This window comes from Cyanistes caeruleus, chromosome 10, assembly GCF_971803275.1.
Source record: "Cyanistes caeruleus chromosome 10, bCyaCae1.hap1.1, whole genome shotgun sequence".
Lineage (NCBI taxonomy): Eukaryota > Metazoa > Chordata > Aves > Passeriformes > Paridae > Cyanistes > Cyanistes caeruleus.
The window spans coordinates 258,970-277,501 of NC_141710.1; the positions used below are offsets into that span (position 1 = coordinate 258,970).

The 18,532-nt window shown below is 50.2% G+C and overlaps 2 protein-coding genes across 28 annotated transcripts in view; both read left to right on the forward strand.

Annotated features, from left to right (window-relative positions):
• The window catches only part of KIF1A (kinesin family member 1A), a 41,981-nt gene extending 37,009 nt beyond the window's left edge, over positions 1-4,972 (forward strand). For all 24 annotated transcript variants that reach the window (XM_086844660.1, XM_086844635.1, XM_086844637.1 and 21 more), the window contains 5 exons: positions 226-350; positions 483-629; positions 729-921; positions 1,000-1,118; positions 2,185-4,972. In XM_086844660.1, the coding sequence (XP_086700786.1) occupies positions 226-350; positions 483-629; positions 729-921; positions 1,000-1,118; positions 2,185-2,227 (627 nt within the window). In that variant the 3' untranslated portion in view covers positions 2,228-4,972. The remainder of the gene's footprint in view (positions 1-225; positions 351-482; positions 630-728; positions 922-999; positions 1,119-2,184) is intronic.
• Positions 4,973-5,164: 192 nt separating this feature from the next.
• Positions 5,165-16,583, forward strand: ILKAP (ILK associated serine/threonine phosphatase). Of its 4 annotated transcripts, none has more exons than XM_086843304.1 (12): positions 5,165-5,323; positions 5,911-5,976; positions 6,372-6,428; positions 7,302-7,427; positions 8,308-8,434; positions 9,220-9,326; positions 9,724-9,817; positions 11,556-11,643; positions 12,847-12,968; positions 14,698-14,817; positions 16,056-16,137; positions 16,324-16,583. In XM_086843304.1, exons 1-12 carry the CDS (start codon positions 5,281-5,283, stop codon positions 16,462-16,464), a joined length of 1,173 nt encoding a protein of 390 aa, XP_086699430.1. In that variant the 5' UTR covers positions 5,165-5,280; the 3' UTR covers positions 16,465-16,583. The 4 variants fall into 4 exon arrangements, with proteins under 4 accessions (XP_086699430.1, XP_086699431.1, XP_023789331.1 ...); XM_023933563.2 differs by having other exon boundaries at positions 5,311-5,534; XM_086843305.1 differs by lacking the exon at positions 14,698-14,817.
• Positions 16,584-18,532: the final 1,949 nt, after the last annotated feature.

Sequence of the window (18,532 nt, forward strand, 5' to 3'; positions counted from 1 at the left end):
GGTGGGGGCCAGATGGGCACTATGGCACAAGTCATGTCTCCTCTGGGGTGTCTGCTCCCTCTGCTTGCTCTGTTTTTTCCCAGAACTGGTGGCTCTCAGAACTATGCCAGGAGAGGACCCTGCCAGCCAGGGGTCTTGCATCTCCCTGTCTGAGCAGGAGCCTGCTCCTTTGCATGTGCCTGGCTTTGTGCAGAAACTCTAGTTCACACCTCCATTACTCCACAGCTGTCTGAAATGTCCGTGACCTTGATGAGAGACCCTTCCATGCCAGCTCTTGGGGTCACCACTCTCACCCCCTCCTCGACCTGCCCGTCACTGGTGGAAGGATGTTACAACGCCATGGAGGTCAGGTAAGAAGCTGGCTGGGAGGTTCTGGTGACATATGCCAAACAGAGCAGCTGAATCACTGGGACATGGTCCTTGTCTATGGATGTTCCCTAGCCATCACTCTTCCTACATTCCATCCTCTCCTCCTTCCCCAGACCCCCCCAGGTTTCCTCCAGGGCAGAGAGCCCCGATCTGGAACCTGTGGTAGAAGGAGAGCACAAGAAGTCCCCAGCCCGCCGGCCTGAGGAGGAGAAGGAACCCCAGCGGTTGCTGGTGCCCGACATCCAGGAGATTCGAGTCAGGTAGGAGCAACTGGGGCAGCCACCTATGGGCAGGGAGTACATGCCCTATCATTGCCACTTCCTCATGGTCTGTATTCCACCCCTTGATCCATTCTGCAGTCCCATCGTCTCCAAAAAGGGCTACCTGCACTTCCTGGAGCCTCACACCAATGGATGGGTGAAACGCTTCGTGGTGGTCCGGCGTCCATATGTCTACATCTACAACTCAGACAAGGATGCGGTCGAGAGGGCCATACTCAACCTCTCCAAGGCCCAGGTGGAGTACAGTGAGGACCAGCAGGCCATGCTCAAGGTAGGGCACTGGAAGCCAGCCCCACTCCTCACTCAGCCCCATTGAGTGAAGGACTAAGCTCTTGCTCTCCCCTCACAGACCCCGAACACATTTGCGGTGTGCACGGAGCACCGGGGCATCCTGCTGCAGGCAGGCAGTGACAAGGACATGCACGACTGGCTCTACGCTTTCAACCCTCTCCTGGCTGGATCCATAAGGTACCAGGGGCAGCTGGAGGAAGGGGGATGCAGAGAAGCCATTGCTGGAGGGCTGCAGGCTCCCAGTGCTTTCCCTGCTGCAGCCCCCATCCAGGTGTGGGGAGCATCTCCTGTGGAGAGTTGTGCTTGGACAGGCTTTCAGCTAACAAAACTTGGACCATATTCATTTTGAATTCAGCTCGCCCACATTTAAGTGCTTCAGTCTAGGGCCAAATTCCAGGTGGTACAGAGGTGTTGTTCTGAGCTCAAAGCAACATTCATGTGTGGTGGCAGGGCCACTGGCCTGTCACTGTTCTTGAGACCATCCCACTGAGTTTTTGGGACTTAAGTTAAGGAAACTTTCCTGTCCAACCATCCAGGAGCCACTCTGGGAGTCACACAGGCACCACCTAAGCTGGGACTGAGGCCCCTTCACAGCAGGTGGCTCCAGTGAGCTGACAGGGGCCTTGCTTGACTTTCTACACTCACCACACACGCTCAGGGCAAGGTATCCTGACTGGCTCAGTCACAGGTTTCCCATAGCGGAGACTCTGACATCTCGAGCCTTAAAATAATTTAATCACGGTGCAATAACAAAATAACATCTGGAGCTGGGTGCCTCTGGGAAAGGACCCTGAACAAAGGAAACCCTGGGCTTTTATACCCTCTTAGTCTAAGGGGACTCTTCCTGTCCCTGTCACTGTGAAGGACTCACAGTGTCCTTCAGCTGGCTTTGCCGCAGGTCTCTGTGCCCTTTTTTATGCAAACGATCAGCAGTTCACAGACTCTTGCCTCAGGCTCCCACCCCTGCAGCTCAAATCGAAGCTGCGCACCAAGCTACTGTACTGAATGTTTTCATTCCTCAACAAGACAATCTCATGGACTTTTTGAGATCACCACAAGTGGCAGGACTAGGGGAATAGGAATAAATGTACAGAAATCTGTGTGCTCTGGCTAAAGAGGCTTTAATTCTATGTCCCTCCAGCTGTCTAGATTCAAGTATCAGCCTGGAGGTAGGACACTGGGAGTCCAGACTTCTCCCTGTCCACATCTCTTAACACCTTTTGTCCCTTGTTTTCCAAATCAGATCCAAGCTGTCCAGAAGGAGAGCAGCCCAGATGAGAATCTAACCTGAAAAACACCCTCCACTTCATCCGTCTGCTAACAGGATCAAGATAGCTGATTCTGTCTGAAGACTCCCCATGTTAATATCTGATCTTTCACACCATCTGCTGCCCCAGCTCTCTGCTCCATGGAAGGACCTGTCTTGATTCACAGCTTCACGGGGGAAACTCACTTCTGTTTGTAGCTGCAAAAGCCTGGACCTGTCTGGGCAGGGTCCCTGTGCACGTGCCATCTTCTGCCTGTCCCTCCATGGGTGACCTTCATATCACACCATCTAACACTCCAAAAAAGGTCCCTATCAGAAGGAGGGAGTGAGAAGGGTGGTTTTGTCTAAAAGCTGGTCTTTGATCTAGAGAGATGGGAATGCAGGGCAAGCTCAGAGCTGGGAGAGCAGGAGGAATTGCCCTCAGGTGAAGGGAAAGTGGTAATTTATATGTGGGGTTTCCCTAATTTACTGGTGTTTCTGCAAGAGACAGCAGAGTAAGATCAGGTGTCAGTACTTTAAGATTATATTTATAAAATATTTATTTCTATTTACATCACAAAAATACCGTAAGTTGAGTCCTGGCCCTCAGCCAATGCCTCCCCCAGGCAGGGGAGAGCCTTGCTGGTGGGCTGAGGTTCCGGAGATGCCTTCCCCTGGCTTGTGCCTGGCAGCAGCGCAGCTCTCACCCTCACTCTACGCCCTTCCCCAACTATTTGCTTTGCCATCCCCTGCAGCTTAAAACTACTTTTCACCTGAGCAGCGGCCAGACAGCCCCCACCATGTCTTCCCAAAGAAGGCAATTTCTACCTGTCCCATCTACCTCTGGAAGGGAAGAGCCCACAGTTTCAACTGGCCAGGGCACCCATGTCCCTGCAGATGGGTCACTGCACTTTGGAGCTTGGTCCTACTGGAGGGAAATGGAGAGCTCTGGCTATGGCTCTGTCTGTCACACCATGCTGGGCTACCCTTTCCAACCAAGAGCACTTGGGCCACCTCCACTGTTCCAGCCTGAGACCCCCAGGTGTCACATCCGAGGGATTTCCCACTCTTAGGCCAGGATGCCAAGGATCCCAACCCTGCAGGGAGTGTGGAGGTTCAGTTGGAATGGGAAAATTCTGCAGGAGCCATGACTAGGAATGGCCATCCCACCCTACAGGATCTTTCTTGTCCTTTCCCAAAAGGGCTTGCACATCTCTTCTGCTCCTAGCAGGATGACAGACTCAAAGCAGATCAAATGGTGTCAGGGTGGGGATGGGGCTTCTTTTTTCTGTTCTAGCTGGTGTTTTCTCACTCTTCCTCTGCTGCAGAAACAAGCACCCACCTCTTCCCCACTCTGACTCCATCAGCATGTTTATCTGGGGGCTTCTCTCATCAGAGGTGTTTTTGCTGAAAAGACCTCCAGCCACCACTGCTTCCCACCTCCTCCAGCAGCAGCTCTCTCTCTTCTCCCATTTCTCACCCATGGTTAGATGTTTTTGTTCAGGGCTTCCCAAGTGGCCAGCAGCATCTGGCACAGCTCTGTGTTGGAAGCTGAGCATCTTCCTCCGTGCATCTCCCAGGCACCCCCCAGCTCTGCTGTCTCTTGTCCAGCACAGCTGCGCCTTGGCTCTGTCACACCTCCCTGCACTGTCTGTGGGGTGTGTGTGTGTGTGTGTGTGTGTGTGTGTGTGTGTGGGATGTGGTGCTGTCTTCTCATTATATTCGTGTTGTGGGGGGCACAGATAGGCAGGGACATGGCAGAGGAGTAGAGGTTTGCACTGGCCCCCTTGCTGCACATCAGGCACCCTCTAGCTTGGGTTTCAGGTGACAGAAAGAATTTGGGGATTCTTCTTGAGCACATGCTGGTTCTGCCTGGCCTCACCACAGCTCCTTGGGCATCTTACCCCATTACTACAGCCCAAATCTCCAGTGGGGCTGCTCCTCTCAGCCCACCTCCCCTGCCCAGGACAAGCTCCCCAGCAAACTGGGCTATTTTCCTCTCTGTGATCGTTTTTAGACCTGGAGGCCAGCTTGTGCCCTTTCTGTATGAAGAGATGCCAGCCTGGAGGCACAGAGAGGCTGAGCTGGGGCAATGCAGGGTTCCAGGCTGCAACATCCTGGCTCCCGTGCTCTGAGCAAGGACTAGTTGGTACCACCCCAAATTTCAGTGTAAGGGGCTAAGGGTGGAGAAACAGGGGTACCTAAGGGGAGGCTCCTCCAGAACGGAGGCAGCTTCTGGCAGAGACGGGACCAGTGTCTGTCAGGGACCAGACACAGGTCCACTGGCCAGGGCTGTATGGTGCTGCCTGTGCCACAGACAAGACGCAGCCAGCTGAAGGGCATCCTCCAGCCAGAGCCGAACCCTGCCTGAGGTCAGCAAACCTGCAGAGCAGACGGCTCGGCTGGAGGTCGGAGACGAGGGAAACAGAGCTGCCCGCTGGGTGCGGCACACGGACCGCTTGTCACCCCGCCGGCAGCGTTCTGACCGGCACCGCGCTGCTCCTCATGGCCCTGCCACGCATCCCCTCGGCAAGGAATGCAAACCGGAGGTTCCAGCACGACTACAAGCCCAACGGGAAGGGAAATTCCACACGGCAGCGGGTGGCACGGAAGGCAGGCAGGCATCGGCGGGTAGGCGGGAGGAGGAGAGAAGCCGCACTCCCCGCTCGCCGGTTCCCGCCGGCGCTCCCTGCCGTGTGCCAGGGGGGGCAGTACTGCGGGTCTTGGCCGTCCGTGCGCACGTGAGGCTTGTTCGGTTCTGAAATAAATGTCGCATTTAACGCAATTCCCGTGCACTGAGCGTCCTCTCCGGGGCTGGCGGGGCGGCAGCAGGGAGCGGGGCAGGAACGGAGCGGGCACCCCTGAGGGAGCGCCCCCTGGCGGGCCTGCTCAACCGGCCGGGGCAGGGGGCGGGGTGACGGCACTGACTGACAGCAAAACTCCGCTCGCGATTGGTGGAGAGGACGGGAACGTTCTTTGTGGGCGGGACCAGCGCGGTGCTTCCGCTGCCGCCGAGGCGCGGGCGCATTTCCGGCCCTCCGCGGGTGCGGATTGGGCCGGCGCCGGGGCGGGCGGGAGCGAGCGGCGGCGGCGATGGATCTGTTCGGGGACCTGCCCGAGCCCGGCGCCGCCGCGGGTGAGGCCGCGACCCGCTCGGGCCCGCGCTGTCCGCCCGGCCCCGGCCCGTGGCCTCACCTGACGGGCTGCGGGCCCCCCCGGGCCTGCTGCAGCTCAGCCGTGGGCAGCGTGGCTCCGCGCACTGCCAGGCCGCCGCCACAGGGAGCTTGAGGGGCAAGGGGGAGGATGAGGGGACGGGTTAAAAATCGCTGGAGAAATGGCCGGGTTTGGTGGGTTTTGTGGTTTTCTTTTCCTCTTGGACTCGCTGCAGTTTAGACCGTGGTTTTGCATGTTCTGTATGAACAGCAGTTCCCTGCGGTTTGAACCATGTTGGAACCTTTCCCCTCACTGTGCTGCTGAGGGATGTTAATGCGGGTTTAGTGGATTGCTAGAAAAAAAAAAAAAACCAACCAAAAACCTGTTCTCAAGACGAAAGTTCACCTCAGCCCCGGGCAGGTGGTTATTTTGCTTGTGTAGCAGCTGCTAAAATTACTGTAAAACTCTCCTGGTTTACCACAGCTGTGCTGGCTTGGGGATGGTCCTTTCAGAACAGTTCCCCCCAGGAGTGCCTGTACTGTTTCCTTACTCTGGCCTGGTGCCTTGCAGGGAAAGATGCCCATAAAGGGCCTCTGCTGTTTGATGATCTCCCACCATCCAGCAGTGCTGACTCAGGTATGGGTGCTCTGTTCCTGCCATTCGTTTGGTTTTCTGTGTTTTCTGCATCAGTATCTCTTTCAGATGAAATGTGTGTAAATCCTGTTCTTTGTTAGATAGAATAAAGACAGTGGGGTTATCAGTGCTGGTATGCAGACCAGCTGCATCCTGTTTGGTTTTTTATAACCAGGGTATTATAGATGTTCCACATATATTCTATAAAACATTCTTTAAAAATGTTCTCTGGAACAAAGGCAAAGCCTGTATTTGCCCGACTAGTAACGGAAGTAGGAATTTGGTTCTCTTTGGTGAACTGACATAATTTCTTCACCTCAGGAGAGACATAGGCAAAGCATTATTCCCTGAAAGAAACAAAAATATGTAGTTATTTTTGTCTGCTTCTTGTGCTCCAGGAAAAGAAGGCTCTTTGCTCTTCGATGGTCTCCCACCAGCCAGCAGCAGTGACCCAGGTAAAGAGCTGTGTCCCTCATCAGCCTCTGCCGAGTCACTCTTCTCTGAGAAAAGCCCACGATGTGTTGTGTTGGACACAAAGCAAATTAACCCGGTGCTTATTTCTCCAGGCTGACACTTGTCATGGCTGTGCCCCCATTGTTTGAAACAGGGTTCTGAGTCTTAAAATTAGGCCTGTTCCCAGAAGTACATTCCTGATTTTTGGGGACCCTTGTTCTCTGAAAGCTCCCTGCTTTGGGAGGGGAAGTGCCTGGGCGCAGCCACTGCCCTGGCTGCTTTTCTGCTGTAGGCATAGGCTGCCTCCTTGTTCCTTGCTGAAAATGGCTTCAAACCCAGACTGCTGTCCTGGCAAGGCTTTCTGCATGCAGCCATGTGCTTGCTGTCACCTGGGGGGATAATTCACTCTACCCATAGGAGCCTGAATCTCCGGAAGGAAAAAGCCAGAGTTCTGACATCAGGTTTTTCTTGCTAGCTTTAATTTGTAGCCTTCTTCTGAACCCTTTAAAAAAATGCACATTCAGAGTAATAAAATAAGTTTACTTGCATTGTTGTGGGCAGAGATCATAGAGGATAATAATAATAATATTAATAATGTAGAAATGTTCCAGCCTGTAACATTAACTTCTTGAGCAATTAACTGAAAAAAAAAAAAAAAAAAAACCCACAACAACAAAAAAACACCCCAAAAAAACAACTTGATAGCTAAGGAATAAAGCCTGTGGGTTGTTCAGTAATAACTGTAGTCACTTAATGCTGTGTGTGTTAGCCTGCACTCCTGAGTGTGCTTTGGTATAGAAGGACTTGCTGCTGAATTTATGCAAGTAAAACAGTCCTGAAACACTTGAGCCACCTGCATTTTTGCTTTCTTTCAGCCTCCAGTGCTACTAAGCAAGTCTCATCAGCAGGGAGCCAAGAGAAAGGGCAGAAGAGAAAGTCCTTGGAGGAAGAGGAAGAGAAGAATGGCAGGGAAGAACTTGTGGAAAAGAAAGTTTGTAAAGGTTTTCAGACAGTTTGAAAACAAATGTACTCAATTTGTACTTTTGGCGTTGAGCTGAGTAAGTCCAGAACAAAGCTAAGCTTTGGTTCTTCAGTCTGCTTGCGTTTTCAGTCTCTTGTAGGAAACAAACTGCTGCAGGGGTCTGTGGAAGCTCCTTGAGCTTCCTGGCTTTATCTGCCTCCTTCACCTGGACCTTCTTACCATCCCTGCTGAAGCCAGCAGGAGCTGAGCAGCAAGCACCTCAGCACTGGCAGGATAAGTGTTTCTGCTGCCAAGAGAGAGATTGGGTGTGGAACCTCTGTAAGGCTGGATCCACAGCTCTTTCTTTTGCCACATCCACAGATCTCTCTGCTGGCTGCTAGGGATGCCAGAGTGGGAATGAGACAGGCTTGTTACATGCAGGGCCTTCAGTGCCCGCGTGCTGCATTGCAGCTTGGGGAATGATATGTGTTCAGGGGTACAAAGGAAAGGACATGTCCCAGGAACATCAGACCTGGATTTCCTGTCCTTAGTGCACTCTTTAAAGCTGTGCTTTACTTAATCTGCAGGTTCAGTGCCACATGCTTCCCCTGCTCACCCTGTCCCCTGCCCCTGTTTGGTAAGAGTCCTGCCTGATGGCCAGCAGTCCTGCTTAGCTACAGCTGCCTGCTGAAATGAGGGCAGGCTGCTTTTAGAGCTGCTGACCTGGGGGACCCATAAAAACCCATGTTACGAAATAAACATGTCCTGTTCAGCAGCAGATGAGAGATGTTTTCTTGCAGGATGAGGGCTGCACTGCCAGGACAATAGTCTGAAAGCTGAGAACTTACTGGTTTTTAGGCTGAGCTGAGGAGATGGGGGAGTTTGATTTGCGTCTGTGTGTCTGCTTTGTTCCCCTTTAGGATCAGTGGGCATTCTTGGACTGAAGGGTTATGTGGCAGAGAGAAAAGGTGAGAGAGAAGACATGCAGGATGCACATGTCATCTTAAACGATATCACTGAGGAATGCCGGCCTCTGCCCTCCCAAATGTAAGTGGGCCTCAACTGCCACAACAGCCATCCTGGGGGTGAGGGAGCTCCAGCTTGCTTCTGCTCTGCCCATGGGGTGATCCTTTTTGCTTTGAACAGCTGATGCTCTTGTCTGCCTGTCTTGGGGTGCATGGTCTGGGCTTGTTACGGGGTAAATTATCAGCTACCTGTGTTCCCAGGCAATTCACAGGGCTGCTGTGTACAAAAACCTCCCTTTGAGGGGTGCTTAGTGGATTCAGTCACCCACTTTACAAGGACCATGAGGGCCCAATAACTCTGGATGTTGATCCTCTATTACCCAAATGTAAGTGGGTATGTAAAATTAAAATGTTCTCAAGCATCACCCTGATACTAGTAGTGTCCCAAGAGGTTTGTGTTCTAAGAGATCCAAGTTTTTTGTCTGTAGCATAGTTGGGACAAGCTTAGGCATGGAAGGTTCTGTAGGATTGGCTAGACTGATGTCTGTAGTGCTGGAGAGTTGCAGTGTCCTTGAGGTAAAATGTTTGTCTGCTTTTATGTTAAGTTGAGGTCTGTAAACACTTTAGCCCTTCATATTCTTGAGGAGTGGAAAATTACAAGAAAATTCTCAGCTCAGTGCTGAAACATGTAAACCATGTTAATGCTGAATATGTGAGCTCAGAGACCTGCTACCTTTTGTGCCTTGGAGTGCAGGATTTTCAGTCTGGCTGACACAGGGCAAGATACTATGGAGAGGAATGTACTCAGTCCCATTCCCTGGAAATGGCCTTTCTTAGCCTCTTTCTGCTATTTTTGTTCCCTCACAGCACACGAGTCTCGTACTTTGCAGTTTTTGATGGCCACGGGGGAGTCCGAGCCTCAAAATTTGCAGCACAGAATCTGCACCAAAACCTGATTAAGAAATTTCCGAAAGGTGAGAGGAGTGGAAAAAGGACAGTGGAAGGAGGACAAACATCACCTTTTCTGCTTTGGCAGTGGATAAGGGAAACTGATTTGTTTGGGTGTAGTCCTACAGTACCCATCCCTTATTCCCAGAGGGCTTGTGAGATTGCTGTCTCCTGGGGAAGAGGACTGGAAGCCTTTTTGGCAGTGCTACATCAAGAGTGAAAAATATTCCTGTGGTGGAGAGATTTGTCATAAACTCTCCATATACACTACTGCATAGATTTCTGGTAGGGTAAGCCCAGGATGTGCCCAGCTGCTCTGCAGAGTCCAAGAGATGCACTGCCTGACTGAATGTTGGATGAGCAAAGGGACAGACTAGGATAGATCAGTTTTACTTGGAGCTTAGTTGTTGTTTTCTCTGACAGGTGAGGTAGCCAGCGTGGAGAAAACTGTGAAGAGATGCCTTCTGGACACCTTCAAACACACAGATGAAGAGTTTCTAAAGCAGGCTTCCAGCCAGTAAGTGCAAATACTTTTTGTTCATTTGTATTTCTTAGTGTGCATCTCTGAGGTCTGAGATGTGAGCAGGGCAGAGGAAACCTTCCTTGTGTCATGCCTGTGCTTTGGCAAAACTCCACAGAGCTCCACTGTGCCAGGCTGTGACTGTGTCAGCTAAGTGCTTGCTAGAGCTAGATCATGGCATGTTCTGGTCTTCCTCTATGGTAAGCAGTCTGTAGGATCGCTTCGACTGAATTGCACCTTCCTCATGAAGGAAGGAAGCCAAAGAGGTCCAAGGCCCACCTCTCTCCTTATCAGAGCATCTCGTTTGCCTTCTTTTTAAAGACTTGTCACATGCTGCCTGAGATGGGATCTCTGTTGGTGGCATCAGTGTGTGGCAGGAGGGATCTGTAGAGGCCACTAAGCTTTCTTTAGAGCTGTGCTTGCTGGGCTGGAACATATCCCTGAGGCAGCTTTTAATGCCCTGTGTTGAAAGACCTAGGTCTCCCAATGATAGATTTAAATCTTGCTTTCTTCAACTCTTTAGAAAACAGAGATGTTGATGAAGAATGTCCCTCCATGGGGTAGATGCCAACCTGTCTTGCAGCTGGGTGTGGAGTGCCAAGCACCCTGACCTCTCAGTCTCTGCTGAACTGACACACCGGCTGTGTGGACTAGGGAAGATGTAGATTGCATTTCAATGCAGTCACTTTGTTACCAATCCTTTACACACATTTGGTTTGGTTTTTTTAATGTTATTATTTCACAGTGACACCTCTGTCACAGATGGAGAGATTGTTGATGCATTTGATTCTGTGATTCCCTGAAAACTTTCAATTTTAAGTAAATTGCAAACTAGCTCAGTCTCTTAAGCATGATCAGAACAATAAGTCCAACCAGGCAAAAAGAAGATGCTTTCTTGAGTCTGTCACAATAATGTCTTTCTCAAATAAGCATCTGGTCAAAAACGTGAGTTATGGCAAAGGCATGACAAAGGATCACTAGCAATAGCTGTGAAATGAATCATGTTCATTCAGCCACACCTTCAAAGTAAGGAAAAACTGGGGGAAATATGTCTAGAAATTAGTCTCTCAAAGCTAGTTCCAGTGAAGAATGGCATCATAGCCAGGCTTTTTTGTGGACAGGTTTAATCTGGCAGTTGTAATCTAAGAAATGCTTCTCATTTTACCTAGAGCTCTAGAGATAAAAGCTTAACTACAGGAAGTGAAATAGGAGGATAGTGACTGAGCCAGTGGTGGTGCTGCTGAGGTGGGGGAGGAGGCAGGGATACTGTCATAAACGGAAGGAAAATGTAAGCAAAAAAGAAGGCATTTCTGCTGCATAATTGTCTGTACCTTCCTTTTGCTGCAAAGAAGCAGCTTCCCAAGGAGGAATGTGGAATGCTTGTTTGCTCGTGATGCTATAGCTTTTGGGCAGCCATCAGGGCTGAGCCTGTTCTGCTCACCTACAAGGTTTCCTGGGAGCTGAGTGTGAGGAAGAGTTGGCGTGGGAGTGGTGGTTGGCAGTATTTACACCAGCTGGGCATCGGCAGTGCATTCAGAAATCTGTAGTCTGTGTAGTTCCTCTGTCCTTGTCCAGCTTTATCACCAACCTGAGCTGCTAGCAGGCAGCTGCTGTGGGCTTGTGCTACCTGATTGTTGTGTGGTGGACACTACTTTGACTCCCCAAGAACACTCTGTAACTTAACTTCCTGAGTGTTGTTTTTCCCCTTTAGTAATCTCATGTTTGTTCACTTCAGGAAGCCAGCATGGAAGGATGGCTCCACAGCTACTTGTGTCTTAGCTGTTGACAATATTCTCTACATAGCCAACCTTGGGGACAGCCGGGTAAGCAGAATGGAGACCACTGATGGGATCTTTATTCTGCCCAGAGCTTTGTGGGCTTTTTTGTTTGTTTGTTTGGGATGTCTGAGTTGTCGTGAGCTACTCAACTGTTCCTACAAAGCATCTTGTTTTTGGTGGGTACAGAGTACTTCTGTGTTGTCTCCTGTAGTGTAAAACAGTGGTGTGTGAAAGCTCTCTCTTGATGGTGCTAAATATCTCACAGTATCAAGAATACCTATGACAATCATCTGGTCCAACTGCCTGATCAATTCAGGGGAGCCCTAGACTTAAACCATTGTTCAAATGTCTCTTAAGCACTGACAGTCTGGGGCATCAAACACCTCTCCAGGAAGCCTAGTGCAGTATTTGATTATATGCTCTGTAAAGAAACACTTCCTAATGCCCAGCCTGAGCCTCCCCTGGCCCTGCTTTGGGTTCAGCATTCCCATGAGATCAGCAGTTCCCTTTCCATGCCCTCTCCTCAGGAGGCTGCAGAGGGGGCTAAGGTTGTACCTCAGCCTCCTTCTCTCCAACCCAGACAAACCCAGAACCCTCAGCCTCCTCCCAGGTCACTTTCCAGCACCAGCACAAGCGCGGTTTTCCTCTTCTGGACACACTCCAGCACCTTCCCATCACCTCTAATGCTGGAGTGCTGTGGGTGAGGCTGCCCCGGTGCTGAGCACAGCCAGACCCTCCTCTCTCCGGCCCCGCTGGCCACACTGTGTCGGGTGCCCCCAGGATGCCATTTGCCCTCCTGCTGATGGTTCCCACTGAGCTGCTGCCAACCATGCACCCCCCAGATCCTTCCAGCAGGGCTCCCTGGCCGCTCCTCTCCCAGCTTGCACTCGTGCTTGGTGTTACTCCACCCTGGGCACAGAATCCAGCACTCAGTGATTCTGTGCCACTGGCACTGCCCAGTGGTGCATCTGTGCAGATCCCTCTGCAAGGCCTCTTGTCCCTCCAGAGACTCCACAGCACTCCCAGTTTGGTGTCATCAGCAAACTTGGGAATGCTGCATTCAATTCTTACATCCAGATCACTGGTAAAAGTACTGAGCAGCACCTCCTGCCTAACAATGAGCCCTGAGAAACTCCACTGGCCACCAGTCTCTGGCCTGATGTAGGACCATTCATTACAGTTTGGGGCTCTCTCTCAGGAAGATGTGCAGTTGTGTTGTTGTTTGATGATGGGCTTTTGTCAGCACAGGCGATTCTGTGTCGTTATAATGAGGAGAGTCAGAAGCACACAGCCTTAAGCCTCAGTAAGGAGCATAACCCCACCCAGTATGAGGAGCGTATGCGGATACAGAAAGCTGGGGGAAATGTCAGGTAAGTGCCTGAGGGTGTGAACAGACTAATCTAAACCCTGTCCTGATTTTGGGCTGGAGCATTGAGGTTTACAAGTTTCCTAAGCCCAGTATGCATCCTAGTTGAGAGAACCTGTTGCTGCCTGTGGGAAGCACAGTGGTGCCTGAGGCCTATAAGTATTCAGTTACTGGAGTTGCTAGATGGTTGGTTGATGGTTGCCAGGGGCTTAGGATGGCCAAGGCAGGACCCATGTGAAAGCCTGCCAGTGGGATACCAGCATAGGCATGCTTAAACTTGAGCTACAGATTTGGGTCTACAGAGCTGGATTGGATTGTTGAAGAAGTTACTGCTTTCTGCACACTGTGATGCTGAACGGAACTCATTTCCTTGCAGCATGACTCCTCTCTTTGTCTTGTGAGAGGGGGCATGGTTTGAGAGAGCACCTCAATGTCAGTTGGTGTTGCTCCCCTGGGGTTGGCTGATTCACTGAGGCTCTCTGCATTAGGAGGGAGTTTTCTGGAGCCAAAATATGATTATTTTAATGTTCCTGTGCAAAAAGGATTGCGTGGTTGTTTTGGGAGCGGGTGCCAAACACAACAGCTGAGTCTTATTTCCCTGGCTAGGTTCTCTCTCTTCTTTGAAGGCTGTTTCTTGATTTAGTGGCATCCTCACAAAGAGAGGATTCACTGCAGGTGAAGTATCTTCATTCCTATGGAGGCAAAATGTACCCAGGGTGGAGAGAGGTGGGCTCAGTTCTGTTATGCTGCCGTGTCTGGAGCACTTTGTTCCCCTTATCTCTGGGGAGCACATGCTGCTGCTTACGCTTAGCACTGATCTCTCTTTGCACATGCCAAAGAGATGGCCCCAGTGTCTGTTAGCTCCTTTCAGTCCCTGATTGCCTGGGAGCCTCTCCCACTGCTTGCAGTTCAATATTTTGGGCCCAAGAGATAAGCCACAAAGTGTGTGAGCATCAGATCTCTTCTCTGTGACATGCCTTACTTCTTGCTTTTATCTCAAGTGGGGCTGCTTGGACTAGGAGATGAATGAGCTTTCTGTATTCCCAGAGGGCACAGAAGAGCCTTTTTGGAGAAGATGCTTGATTGTTGGAAAGGTGAAGTGTGAGAAGCTGTTTCTCTAGGGAGCTCGGTTAATTAGAAAAGCTTAACAAACCAGAGCTGTTTCGTAAGGGGTGTTGTAATTTATGTTTCACAGAACTGCTTGCTGCAATCAGTGGTTGGCCCAGAGATCAGGAGCTGAATGTGTCCTGTTTGTCACTCCTGGGAACTGCCTGCAGCTGAGCCAGTCTGTAGGGGTTGGTGTCCTCAGACAGGACACAGGAGGGGCTGCTGACTCAGACTTCTTGCCTCAGCCACTCTGCTTCTAGTGAAGAGCAGTGTACTGGACATCTTGCCAAAACATAATCTCTATTCAAACTATGCCCCTGGGACTTCAGCTTACATGTAACTCTTACTGCCCCAGTTTGCTAGGCTAAGCAGGACTTGAGTTAGGGCAGGGTGACACAAAACAGCCTTGAAGTCTCCTGACTTCATTTCCTCCTCCCCCTCACTTGTTTCCCAGAGCTTCACACAAACATACAGAAAGGGAAGATACTTTGAAGGGAAGATTTAAACTTGCTGGGGAAGTGGCTTATCATTTGTACAAGCAGATAGATGCACAAAGTGTCCCCATCAGGCAGTGCAGTGAAATACACACGTGGGGAGGGCTCTGAGTATTTCCTTTCCTTGTGCAGGGATGGAAGAGTCCTGGGAGTGCTGGAGGTTTCCCGCTCCATTGGGGATGGCCAGTACAAACGCTGTGGTGTTATCTCTGTGCCAGATATCAAACGCTGCCAACTCACACACAATGACAGGTAAAGTTTACCCTTGCATGGGGGGTTGTCTGTCCCAGTTCTGCTCAGCAGAAGTTGCACGTTTGCTCTGCTGTGAGAGCCAAGGCACTTCAGACTGATCTCCCCCAGAATTAGAGGATGCTTGTACTGCTCATGTCTCTGCTTCTGTTCCTTATCAGAACAGTGAGATAATGCTGCTGCTCTGCCAAGATACTGTGAAGGCTCCTCTTGGAGGAGCCAGCCTCATAGCAATAGCATACACAGGCTTTAGATATCCTCTGTGCTTTGATTAGGTTCACAAACCAGTGTTCAAGCAGTTAAGGCTTGAGTTCTTGGGTTTCCGTTCTGTCCAAGAGTTGTTCCTAGCAGATGTAGTGCCCATAAATACTGTTGCATTCAGCTCTGATGTTTGAAGATTTGAGATACTTTTCTGTGATATGATTGGCAACGACAAATTGCAGTGAGCTTTTGTGTCAGTATGGCCCTGCAGACTCAGAGGTGAGAGTGTAACCCAGTACTGGTGCTTTTTCTGGGATTAGAGTTCCATATCAAGTGATCCACAAAAATATTTCTAAAGATACTCTTGAGTATCAAGCACTGAAATGATGTCTTCAGAGGCGTGTGCAGACTGACCACTTCTGTAGGTTGTTTGTAGTTTTCTTTGTCCTGGTGGCTCTGGTTAATACAATTCCATGTGCAGGCAGGTAGTACACAGCAGGCTGTCTTCCCATCCTAAGGGGGATGCTGTCCTTGCCTTGGGCTTTGTATCTCCTCAACTTTCTGCAGCCTGTGTCAGAGTTTTTGTTGTGTCATACGCTTTTCTTTTGAATTTGGATATTTAAATTACCACATACCTCAGTAGCGTAGAAATTTAAAGTGATACATGAGGAATTCAGCTTTGTTTCTCTATTTCCTTGCATTAGCTGCTTCACAGGGAAAACACATGAATGGAAAGGACTCAAAGGATAGAACCAGTTCTTAGAGAAACAATGGAGCATTTGACCAGGATCATATGTGATCTTGCCATTGTTGTGGGACAGCCAGGATGTCCTGATCTAGGTCTTACATTAGTTACCTGGCTCTTTGTCCTGTATTTTGAATTGAGGAATGAATGGTAGGTCTCAAGGGATTTTCAGATGAGCTTTTATGGCATCTTCCCTTTGGATCCGAGCACGGATGTTCATAAAATAGATTGGAGGGATTTGCAAGCTGGGAAGCCAGAAATTCAGCCTTGGGACGTGTCTTCACTTGATTTCCAGGTTCATTCTGATAGCGTGTGATGGCCTCTTCAAAGTCTTTTCACCAGAAGAAGCTGTGAACTTCATTGTGTCCTGCCTGGAGGTGAGGAGAAGGCGGTGTGGGGGCTGGGTTTGTCAGAGTTTGTCAGTGCAGAGGGCATGAGATAACTTCTGCCAGAGTATCCTTCCTTATTCCCTAGGTTGTCTGTATTTGTTTTGCTTCCCAGTGCTTGGAAAATACAATGTACCTACCTTGGCTGGGAGCAATCAAATTCCTTTGTCCCAACAGGATAAGAATATCCAGATGAGAGAAGGGAAGCTGGAAGCAGATGCTCGGTATGAGGCTGCCTGTAACAGACTGGCCAACAAGGCAGTGCAGCGAGGCTCGGCCGACAACGTCACGGTCATGGTGGTCCGGATAGAGCACTGAGGGATGAGATGTGCTGGATGGAAGGAAAGGGAGAGGTCTGTGTGCATGCATGTGTGGCTGGGAGAGGGTGGGTCCTGCTGGATGCTCTTCAGTGTAAATAAAGATGTTTTTTTTTCTAAGAGGTTTAGCTCACTTAGCTGGTAGGGTTGAATGTCTTTGCAAATGCAGTAGATTCATTTGGCAGGGGTGCTAACAAGAAGCATTTGGAGGCGTGAGCCCTGCCAGCTGTTTGAAATGGGACAGTTCTGCTGTCAATATCCTTGAGCTTTGTGCAAGACCCTGTGAGAGTCCAGAGTTCCAGGACTCAATGGGAGCTCCCAGACAGGCTGTACCATACAGACTGCGAGGTACTCTAGGCCACCAGCCTGGGATGTGGTATGGGCTGTCTTCTTCACACTTTTAGTAGTGTGTAGGAAGTAGGAAATCTTTTGAGGTTGCCTGCAGCTGAGGGGCACAAACACACCTTGCAGAGCAGCAGCATGCCTGGCCCATGCTTGCAGAACATGTTGGAGTTTTACCACAATGTTGGTATGGAAAAAGTGGCCGGACTTTGCTCCTAATGCTTTTTGGAAAAAGTGTTTTCACCAAATGAACTGGCAAGGCAGCTGAGCTGCAGGCAGGCTCTGTGCTATCTGAGGAGAAGGCCTTGCAGATTTTAGGTACTAATAAGTGTCTGGTGTCTCATCCTCAGTGCCTCTACCAGCTGTTGCTACAGTCAGTGTGCTGTTTTCCAGAGAAAATTTGGCTGAAGACCAAGTGACAGAATGAAAGCTAAATGGACTGGGCTACCTAAGCACTTAAGTTTCCAATTTCCCACCCTGTGTATGAGGGGGGCAGGGAGTGAGGTGAGCTGAAGGCTCTGCACTGTGGTTGTCTCCTTGTTCTGATGAGGCACAGCTATGGTCCCAGGGAAAGGGGGCAGGGGCAGGGTGGTGCCTGCTGTTTTGTGCATAGCCGTGTGCAGAGCTGCGAGGCTTCCTTGGCTCCTTTCTGTGTTCTGTATCCCTGGAACTTTGGGAGATGGTTCCAGCTCCTGGGCTGTTTGCTGGAGCACACGATGGCTGTCCTGTTTGGGACAGGTGGCCTGACCATCCTGCTTCTATTTCTGCTCCAGGAGTAGTCAGCTACACTTCATGGCCTTGGTTTGAGGGTGCACACTGACTCTCTGCAGAGGGCTAAGTAAGGAAGTGGCCCTCTTGGCATAAATTTTGGATAGTGCTTGTCCTCTGCCAGCTTATTCTGCTTGCAGCCATTCCTGTGTACTCTGATGTAAGGTTGCACTGCAGGATGAGCTGAGAGGGAGTGCCTTTGTAAGCAGCATACTCCTGTTTCGATTCATGAAAGGCAAATTTGGAGAGCCCAGACAGAGTAGTGTGGAGTTGCTTCTGTTTCTGGCAAAAGAAACCCTGATGGCAAATTTCAGAAAGGTAATTTGCTTTCTCTTCTCTTGCTCCCCTTTTTCTACCTCTTATACTGCGCCATGCTGCAAGAGCTGAGCCATGCTCACAGCTCAGGAGCTCCTTCCAGGAGGCCACTCTGAATTCCAGTGCAAGAGCTGCTGAGGGGAATGTTAGCTTATCCTTCTCTGACTGCTTTCCCTCCCCCTCCCTCCTATTGCAACACTGCTTTTCTGCCTTTTAGAGAAAGTTCTGAAAGCACAGCTCCAGCTGGATTGGAATATGCAAATGTTACGGTATAGTTAATTACCATAAAATGACCATTTTTCATGGCAAAGGGGAAAAGGAAGGAGCAGGTCTTACCATACTTGGGAGTAGACAGACAGGTAGAAAAGCAGGCTCAGCCCCAGCTTTGGCAGAAGTAAAACAAACCATTTAATTTCATGGTAAGACAGGGTCTGCAGGAGGTTTCCTGAAAAGGCACTCTCTTTGCCTCAGTGCTCAGCAGCATCCTGCTACTGAGGAGAGCTCCAGGACCACTTCAGGGTGTTGTCACGATCCACAAGGTGGGATTCATGATGTGGTTCTTTTATTTGATCTTAGAGTACAAAAGGTTATCAGCACACTAGGGACTCAAACAGTAAAACACTTTGAGTGCTCATCAGCACTAA